A 10,642-nucleotide genomic window follows, 5' to 3' on the forward strand; every position below is an offset into this window, starting at 1 on the left:
TGAGTGGATGATCTATAACAGTATATATGAGTATATAGTGACACAATAGATGACAGCCTAGGAAACCCTGTGGGGCAGTTCTACTCTGTCACATGGGGGCGCTGTGAGTCAGGACTGACTCATGGGTTCCTAATAGTAGCAGTACCTTCATTAGTGTGGAATATCACAGGTGATTCTAGATGGGAAGGGCACCAGCTTGTCTAAAGCTGTCTTCAGTAAGTCCTTGTTCTTTGCTCAGCCCCTGATAGCCTGCCTTGCTGGGTAATCAACATGTCTATCTGGAAGCAGTGTGCTGAAGTAAATTATATTGATGTTTTTCCTTTGGCAGTTCTATGACAGCTTTGTTTAGGGCAGGATTGCCTGTTATTTATACAATTCACTTAACAAACTAGTTTTTCCATGTCTGTGCTTTGGAAGCACAAAGAAACCATTTTATTTTATATAAGCATTTCTAATCAGCTATAGAGACAAACATCAAAGGACTCACCCTGCAGGTTAGCACATGCTTGAGTTTATGTTATGTTTGCTACTTCTGATGAACAAAACAGGTTCATTTATTAAGTTTAGAAGCTCTTAAAGTTATTACTTATAAATGTATAAAACTTATAAGTCAATAAACAATCAAGTTCCGACTACCTGGCTTTGGGTCCTTTCATCTCGCCTGCATTCACCTTTTTGCTGACATGGGGGCGTCATGAGTGGGATTTAGTTATGAAAATCATCCACTGAGAACCCTGTGGGGCACAGTTCTACTCTGACACACACGGGACACCATTAGTCAGAGTCAACTCGTTATAATCAGCTTCTTGTTGTTAGGTGCCTTCTAGTCGATTCTGACTCATAGCAACCCTCCCCGGAGTTGCGAGGCTGTAAATTTTCACAGGGGAAGACAGCCTCATCTTTTTCCTGCAGAGTAGATAGTGGGTTTGAACTTCTGACTTCATGGTTAGCAGCCCAACGCCTAAGCCACAGCATCACCAGGGCACCTTTGGCGAATCCAATTCTAGCCCTGGAGTACATTAGCAGGAGACCTTCAGCTTTCTCGGTCCCCAGGTACCCCCCAGCTATGGTGCTTTGCCCACCTGGGTACCAGTTCAGCATTTCAAGTTGGTATAAGATGGACCTGGCCCACAGACCTTTCTTGATAAGTGTGCAGAAGTCCCTCCTAGCAGTATCTACAATGCACGGGCGAGAAGAGGCACAAAGTCCCAGCCGATTGGTCCTTTCCTGGTAAAAGCTGTTCTTGGCCATCTTAATGGGCGTCAGAGTTTGCAAAGTTCCAGCATTTCCCTGGGCTGCAGATCTTCCTTCTGCCTGCTGCTGGCAGCTTGGGGATCTGTGGCTGTGTTCTTTGATCCACGGGTGGGTGCCAACCCCCTTTGCTGTCCTTTTGCCCCCAGCTCTGTGTCTCTTTCCTGCTCTTAAGCTACCGCCAACTGCTTTTCTTTATAATATTTTATGGGACATAGTAGCTGTCATGAAAGTCATTCCAATTTTAACAACTTCCTGCCACTGTATCCGTTTTACACAAGCTGGACCCCTATCTAGACTTCTGTGGGATGTGGCGTGGCTGCAATGCTACATGCTTATGACACTCTTTGGGGTTAAGAGCCCTGGTGGCACTGTGCTTAAGCAGTTGTCTACAAATGGGAACGTTGGTGGTCGAACCCACTAGTTCTATAGGAGAAAAACTTGGTGAGCTTCTCCCATAAACGCTTACAGCCTAGGAAACCCCATGGGCTCACTATGATGAGATGGAACCCACCCATAACAACAGTTTCACATAATTGTACTGGCTTGTGCCTGTAACATGTTTGAAAGGTCTTTTTATTTTTTTGAAAGAGTAGACAATGGATGGAAAATTCTAATGCCGTGTGAACAGATAAAGGGTTTACCACCTCCATGTAGCGTAGTGGTTACAAATCGGGCTGTGAAACGCAAGGCCAGCAGTTTGAAACTACCAGCTGTTCCACGGTAGAAAGATGAGGCTTTCTGCTCCCGTAAAGATTTGCAGTCTTGGAAACCCTGTGCAGGGTTGCTATGAGTCGGAACCAACTCCATGGCACACAACAACAACAACAACAACATGTTTGAGATGCAAAGTTCAACCTATATGTCATCCTGGGGCTAGAAGTGGCCAGTCACAGAGGGCTTCTGAATGAAAATGTGCTAGAATCTTTATTCTCAGCTGACAATATGATCTTTCATTCACATTTTAGAATTATAGCCCCAGAGCCCATGAAAAAGTTATCAGTATAACGAGTGGCTTCAGGAAGACTCCAGAATTCAAGAACAAAGTGCCTCTGTAGGCTAAGCACTGCTAACTGGACGGCTAACCACAAGGTCGGCGGTTTGAGTCCACTAGTCACTCCTCAGGAGAAAGGTGAAGCTTTGCGCTTCCGTAAAGATTTATAGCCTAAGAAACGCTCTACAGTCTCTAAGAGTCAGAACCAACTCGATGGCATCTAACAGCATTATAAACATTTTTATAGTGAACAATTGAAATTTAAAATATTTTCTGATTTAAAATAGTACCAAACCAATAACCGAAACAGTAAAACCTACTGTCAGCAAGTGTTGTTGCTGTTAAGTGCCTTCAAGTCGGTTCCAACTCTGGTTATTAAATGACAACCCTGTGTGTCAGAGTAGAACTGTCCTCCACAGGGTTCTCAGTGGATGAGTTTTCATAAGTAGATCTCACTCATGATTCCCCCGTGTGTGTCAGAGTAGAACTGTCCTCCACAGTGTTCTCAGTGGATGAGTTTTCAAAAGTAGATTCCACTCATGGTGCCCCTGTGTGTGTCAGAGTAGAACTGTCCTCCACAGTGTTCTCAGTGGATGAGTTTTCATAAGTAGATCCCACTCATGGTGCCCCGTGTGTGTCAGAGTAGAACTGTGCCCACAGGGTTCTCAGTGGATGAGTTTTCATAAGTCGATTCCACTCATGGTGCTCTCATGAGTGTGAGAGAACTAGGCTCCACAGGGTTCTCAGTGGTTGACAGAAGACATGAAATCCTTCAACACTGACAAGTAAGTGTACTATCTTTACATTGAAAACTGATCTCTAAATGGAGACATGGCCTGTCATTATGTACAGAAGACTCAATACGGTTTAATGTCAATTCTTCACAAACTGATCCATAGATTCAACACATTCCATTTAAAGGAAACACATCAAGATTTCTCTTTTTATAAATATCAAACGATGGTTTAAACATTTATATGGAAAAGCAGAGGAATTGGAAGTGCCCAAACAATCGTGACAAAGAGACACAAAGTCGGAGCTCTCAGAGACCGAGATCTAACACTTACCTCAAGTGAAAATGGTGCAGATGGGATTTCCTGATGAAAGGACAGGCAGATAACCAAGTGGAACAGAACAGAGAGGCTGGGAGACACTCACACCTACAGGATGGCTGTGGCATGGTGGTGGAAACTTTCCATTATATCTTTGTTCTATTTTTTCCACAAGTTTTTTAAACTTTCTTGCTTTACAATAAAGGTGAAAGGGCAACTCAGTGAAGAAATATAATCATTTCTACCTGATCCTGAAACAATTGTCCATCCATGTGCAAAAATAAAAACCGCAAAAACAGTCTTGAGCCACACTTTGTACCTTACGCAAAGGTTAACTTAATGAAGCATAGAGTTAGAGTGTAAAACATAAAATGACGAAATGTTTGGAAGGAAACCTGGGAGAACTCTGTGTGGACCATAGTTAGAGAAATGTTCCTGAGGTATGACATTGAAAGTATGAAAGGAAAAAAATGGATAAAATTTGACGTGAGCAGAATGAAAAACTTTTGTTCCATGAAAGATACTGTTAAGAGATTAGAAACACAAGTTACAGGCTGGTAGGTGGTATTTTCAAAATGCATATCTAACAAAGGACTTAAGTTTAAAACATAAATAACTCTCAAAACACAATACACAACACGATTTCAAAAAATGAGCAAAAGATTTAAACAGACACTTCACCAAATGTATAGTTATATAGGTAGCAAAAATGTTAAGTGTCATTGATTCGCTTCCAACCCACAGCAATCCTGTATAGGGTTTCCAAGGAGCAGCTGGTGAGCTTGAACCGCGGACTTTGAGGTTCACAATGACTTTGCTGTCCAGTGCCTTAACCCACAGAGCCATACCAGGACCCCAGATAGTCATTAAGGAAGTAGAAATTAAAATGATGAGACAATACAATACAACTGTGGAACCCAACCCAACCCACAGCCATCAATCCCTTCTGGCCCCTAGAGACCCGCTGTTGTGGTTGGTAAGTGCTATGGAGTCGCTTCCAACTCATAACAACCTTGTAGAGGGTTTCTGAGGAACAGCTAGTGGGTTTGAACTGCTGGTCTTGTGGTTCATAGTTCAGTGCTGATCCTACAGTGTCATACGAGGAATCCAGGGACCCCACAATACAGGGCAGAACTGCCCCCTTGTATGTTGTTGTTATTGTTAAGTGCCATCGAGTCTGTTCCAACCCACAGCGACTCTGTATACAATTTCCAAGGGGTGGCTGGTGGGTTTGAACTACTGACCTTGTAGTTAGCAGTCCAGTGCTTATCCTCCAGCGCCATAGCAGGACTCTCTTATGTATGTGAGGTTTAAGGCTAGGCAAGAGATTATTTACACAGTATTCTAACAGAAATGAGCTTTGGTGTTGGAACAGTTACATGCTGGAAGGAAAGGTCTGCAGTTCAAAGCTCCTGAGGGAGAAAGGTGTAGTAATCTGAAAAGATACAGCCGCGAGAAGCCTGTGGCGGTGGTGTACTCACTCCTGTGTATGGGCAGCATGGCCAGGAGTTGGACTTGACTTGGTGGCAGTGGGCTGGGCTTGGTTTGGCTTTTCTGGACAAGGGTTTTACTTTCCCCTTAAGCGGCCACCTTCTCTAAGTCCGATGTAGACTGGACTAGAAAGTTGTCAGTACTGGTTTATGATCAGGTTTGTTCATCACTAGCTGTGTGTATGGGAAACATTAACTGACTTCTGCCAAACGAATCTCTCTCTCCAGTTCTGAATCTCTCCAGAGATTTATTTGTTGCTCAGTTATAGTGACTCACAGTGACCCTGCACAGGGTTTCTGAGGAGCGACTGGTGGGTTTCAGCTGCTGACTTTTCGGTTAGCTGTTCATTGCTTTCCTACAGCATCACACCACGACTCCTTTGTTGTTGTTGTTAAGTGCCATCGAGTTGGTTCCGACCCATTGTGACCCTGTACAGGTTTTCTGAGGAGTGGCTGGTGAGCTTGAACCGCCAACCTTGTGGATCAACTTTGCAGTCCAGCGCATTAGCCCACAGTGCCTTTGTTGTTGTTGTTAAGTGCCATCGAGTCGGTTCCGACCCATAGCGACCCTGTATAGGGTTTCCGAGGGTGTAATGCCTTTAGACAACTTCAAATTCCTACTGAACACCTATTGCCAGCTCCCATGCAACATTTAATTATGTAGGGATGTAAATCACATTGAAATGCTCTATTCAGAGACAAATTATAACTGTGACTTATTGGCTTGTGTATTCAAACCTGAATTCTTCAACCAGATTTCTCTTACTGGACCAGAAACTCTTTGCGGGGAGGGGAAGAGGGTCTTTGTGACCATGTGTTAGCCATCACGTGGGGAGAACTTTGCTATGTTTCAGTTCGCTGGTATGATTACTTGCCTTTGCAAAAATACAGACAAGTCTGATTACTCATCGATGTTTTCAGGCCCCCCTGACCACGCACGTGGTGGTGCTATGTCACCGTCTCCCATTGACCCCCCAGGTCCCCAGGACCCCCCACATCATTCTCTTATACATTTGTTCAATAGCATTTCACACTCTCCAAAGCTCTATCAATCCATCAATCGATCTGTGTATCTTTCTGTCTAATCTGTCCATCTCTCCTTCTACCCATATACATATACAAGCTCATCTATCGGTCTACCTACCTATCATCTAATTATTCATTCGTCTAATTATCTACCTACCTCTGGTAGCTTAGTGGTTATAAATCGGGCTGTGAACCACAAGGTTGGCAGTTTGAAACTACCAGCTGTTCTGTGGGAGAAAGTTGAGGTTTTCTGCTCCCGTAAAGTTTTATAGCCGTGGAAACCCTACACAGGGTCGCTGTGAGTCAGAACCGACTCCACAGCACTTAACAACAACAACAACATCACCCATTGGTCTGTCTGTCCATCTATTTATATCAATCAGTCAGTCATAGCTCTCCATCTGTGTCCACACACATACTTATCCATCTACCTACTATTTTTTATCTATCAATAAATCTTATCAATCTATTTATCTACCTATCCATCCATCCAACAACCTGTCTATGTGCCTATCATCTATTTCTCTATCCATCCATGCATCCATCCATTGATCTATCGACCTAGCTGCCTACCCTGCCTCCCTACCTGCCTATCATCTGTCTGTCTGTCTATTTGGTCTGTGTATTGATCCATCAGGTCTATATTCTATTGTCTGTATCTCTACCATTCCCCTCTATCTTTTCATCATCTCTCTCTAGTTCATCTCTTCCTCTCTTTTTTGCTCTGTTATCTGAAGCCTCTGACCATGTGTTAAACTCCACGAGCTCAGGGACTGGGCATGCTCACTGCATACATCTATAACCCGGATCCATGTCTGGTACATAGTGTTACTAGCGATGCTAAGTGCCATCCATTCAGCTCCGACTCAGAGCGACCCTGTATAGGGTGTCTGAGGAGCAGCTGGTGGGTTTGAACCTCCAAACCACCAACCTTGTGGTTTCCTGTTCAGTGCTTATCCTACAGTGCCACATCAAAACCCAAAGCAAAGCAAAACACAGTACCGTCGTGTTGACTTGCCCTGAATAGAATGCTGCCTGATGCTGACTGAACCATCGACAGAAATGAATTTACTTCACAACTTTACCTGCAAACAGGTTCTACGAGGTCCTTTTCAAGGAAGTCATGGTCCTTCCTGACAGCCACGATGTTGATGGGAAATTGTGAATCTGAGGGACAGAGAGAGAGAGAGAGAGAGACAGGGGCTCAGGCACCTTGTTTTAGGTGAATGGACACCCAGCCTCCAGCCCACTAGGGGTCTGCACAAGCCACTGGTCCTAATAGCAGCTCCTCCTCGGCCAGTGAGCATGCTGATAGTGTTCAAGACAGCAGACGATTTGTTTCCTTCACAACACGTGCTCTGAAGAGTGCCGAGGAAATATGGCATATGAGAGTCACCAGGTACTGGACATCAGATAAACTGGACTCTGAGCGGCCTGAGGTTTTTCGGCCCACTGTCATCTCAGACACGCTGATGTGAACTCAGAGATGTTTGTTTACGCTCCATGCGACAAAACCCCAGGCCACTGCCTTCTATCCTGATGGACCCATGAAATGTTTACTTTGGTGGAATGGTATTTTCCTTCAAGAAGGGCATTTCCCAAAATAGCCCAAGCTCAGTGACCTCAAATGTTTTCTTTAGTAACAAAATCCTGAGTCTCTTTGGAATAGCAGTGAAATACTCCGATAACAGAATCTACCCACATAGAAGAGGACCAGTATTTTTCTCCCAAACTGTTCATGTCAACTTTGGGGTCCAGGGCAATACTCAGAATGTGGTGTTAATTTTAGGGCCCCTATTGATGGGGTGCTCTGGTGGCTCAGTGGGATAGGCATTGAGCTGCTAATGACAAGGTCGGTGGTTCAAACACGGGAGAAAGATGAGGCCGTCTGCGCCGGTAAAGATTTTCAGCCTTGGTCCCTTATGAGACAGTTCTGCTCTGTCCTGTAGGGGTCGCTGTGGGGTCGGAACGGACTCAGTGGTAGTGGGTTTGTTAACCTGGAGGTGAGACAACAGGAATAGAAGCCCAGGTTAACCCTGACAGACAAGGCAGGGCTCTCCTCGTAACCTTCCATGCGTTGTCTGCCCCTTGAGGGTCATAAAACGTTGTTGAGTTGACTTTCAACTCACAGAGACCCTGTTTGGGAGGATAGAACTGCCCCCACAAGGTCATGGTTCTGCCCCCCCCCCCCACTGTGGGGTGGTTGGGTGTGTTTGAACTGGCGATTTTTTTATTGCAGCCAAGTGCTTTAGCATTGTGCCACCAAGGAACCTTTGGGAAGCAATGCTGTTGCTGTTAACTGCCGTCCAGTTGGTTCCGATTCATACTGACCATCGCTATGGTTTCTGAGGAGGGGCGGGTAGTTTTGAACCACCGACCTTGTGGATCACAGTCCAGAGCATATCCTACAGCACCACCCCAGGACTCCTCATTTTATTGCATTTCACTTTATTAGTACAAATGGAAGTTCTGGAAAGCCCACGCCACGCAGGTCTGCGAGCACTGTTTCATAGCAGAGTGCTCATGCGCGGTGTCTCGGTGTCCAGTGCTGGCCACTTTCACGATGTTTCCAGTTTTTATCACACTGTTGCCACTTCGTGGACAACAGTCCAGAGCCAACATCACTTTGATAAACATTGGGGAGCCGCAAAAATGCATGTGGCTGGCAGTAAACCCCTCACATCTCTGAGGCTGGCCTGTGTTCTCTAAGGACAGAGAGGGGCTGGGGGGCAGACATACCCTCGAAGAGCTGAGAGTACTGGGGGAAACCAGCCGCTCGGAGCCAGTCACATGCTTCCTTTGCCTCGATTTCTGAAAAACACAAGAGAAACGGATGAGTGGGGCAGGCACACGCCAGCACCTGGCCTTACCCAGGAAAGGACATCCGTGACCACGATCCGGTGACCACAAACCACAGTTGTTCTCAGGTTGTGGCTGTTGTTGTTAAGTGCCGTTGAGTCGGTTCCAACTCATAGCGACCCTTTATAGGGTTTCCAAGGAGACACCGGTGGGCTTGAACCACCAACCTTGGGGCTAGCAGTCCAGTGCTGACCCCACAGCGCCACTCCAGGAGTCCTGTTCTCAGGTAAGCCTGTGCAAGTAGGCATGCCGAGAAATGGGGGCCCAGTCAGCAAATACCATGAGGGTGAAGATGATCACCAATGTTGATCCCTAAGTCTTTGATTAATGACAAAACCACTTTATTTATTGTACTTTTTTCTGAAAACTCAAAGGCAGAGCTTCTGGTGGGAAAACATTTTATTTATGCAGCAGGCAACCAGGTGGCAACACAGAGGAGGAGATATTTTATAGCCCTTTTATTAAAAAAAACAATTTTTCATTTTTACATTTTAAACGTAAGAAAAGGAATGATGATGATTGTGAGCCACTGAGTCGGTTCTGACATGTAGCGATCTCGTATAGGGTTTCTGAGGCTTTACCAGAGCAGAAAGCCTCATCTTTCTTCACATGTCTGGTAGAGTTGAACTTGCAGTTAGCAGCCCAGCCCAACTCATAATCCACTAAGCTACCTGGGCTCCTTAAGGACAAGAACAGTATTTTGTTGATGTTAAGTGTCAAGTCAGTTCCAACTCATAGAGACCCTGTAGAGGGTTTCAAAGAAGTGACTTGTGAGTTTGAACTGTCAACTTTGTGGGTCAAACCAACTTTGCAGTCCAGCGCATTAACCCCCAGCGCCACATCAGGAGACACATTACACAAACCAGAACCAACCAAGCCCATTGCTAATGAGGCAATTATGACCCATAGGGACCCTATATAGAGTTTTTGAGCCTATAAGTTTTTACAGGGCAGATAACCTCATATATCTGCTGCGGAGGGGCTGCTGGGTTTGAACTGCCGGTGACATAAGTTGTAATTATTAGCTCTGCAGCATGATACATAAGAGTCTATATGAGTATATAGTGACACAATAGATGACAGCCTAGGAGACCCTATAGGACAGTTCTACTCTGTCACATGGGGTACTGTAAGTCGATGATATACAAGAATATATATGAGTATATAAGGAGCTCTGGTAGCGTAGTGGTTACAAGTCGGGCTGCCAACCTCAAGGTCAGCAGTTCGAAACTACCAGCGGATCTGTGGGAGAAAGATGAGGCGTTCTGCTCCTGTAAAGATTTACAGCCTAGGAAGCCCTGTGCAGGGTCACTATGAGTTGGGACCTACTCCACGGTACTTAACAACAACAACAACAACATATGAATATAGAGTAACGCAATAGATAACACCCTAGGAAACCCCGTGGACAGTTCTCCTCTGTTACACCAGGGGGCACTGTGAGTGGATGATCTATAAGAGTATATATGAGTATATAGTGACACAATAGATGACAGCCTGGAAAACCCCATGGGCCAGTCACTATACACTAGTTGTTCTTGTTGCTCTTAAGTGCCATTGAGTTGGTTCTGATTCATATCAAACCTGTATAGGGTTTCTGAGGAGCAACTGGTTAGCATGAACCGCCAACCTTACAATTCAAACCGAACTTGCAGTCCAGCACATTAAACCGCAGCGCCACGCCAGGACTCCTACTCTTATAGATCAGAGGGTTTCCTAGGCTCTCATCTACTGTGTCACTATATACTCATATATACTCTTATAGATCATCCACTCACAGCGCCCCCTGGTGTAACAGAGGAGAACTGCCCCACAGGGTTTCCTAGGCTGTCATCTATTGTGTCACTATATACTCGTATATACTCTTATACATCATCCACTCACAGCGCCCCCTGGTGTAACAGGAGAACTGCCCCACAGGGTTTCCTAGGCTGTCATCTATTGTGTCACTATATACTCATATATACTCT

General features: G+C 45.1%; 1 protein-coding gene across 1 annotated transcript in view; it reads right to left on the reverse strand.

Annotated features, from left to right (window-relative positions):
- STARD13 (StAR-related lipid transfer (START) domain containing 13) overlaps positions 1-10,642 on the reverse strand; it is a 175,183-nt gene that overhangs the window by 46,274 nt on the left and 118,267 nt on the right. Inside the window, exons 2-3 of the mRNA XM_006874365.1 lie at positions 8,553-8,624; positions 6,899-6,980 (exon numbers count right to left, since the gene is read on the reverse strand). Coding sequence (XP_006874427.1) covers positions 6,899-6,980; positions 8,553-8,624 — 154 coding nt within the window. The remainder of the gene's footprint in view (positions 1-6,898; positions 6,981-8,552; positions 8,625-10,642) is intronic.

This window comes from Chrysochloris asiatica, unplaced genomic scaffold, assembly GCF_000296735.1.
Source record: "Chrysochloris asiatica unplaced genomic scaffold, ChrAsi1.0 scaffold00272, whole genome shotgun sequence".
In the NCBI taxonomy this organism is placed as follows: Eukaryota; Metazoa; Chordata; class Mammalia; order Afrosoricida; family Chrysochloridae; genus Chrysochloris; species Chrysochloris asiatica.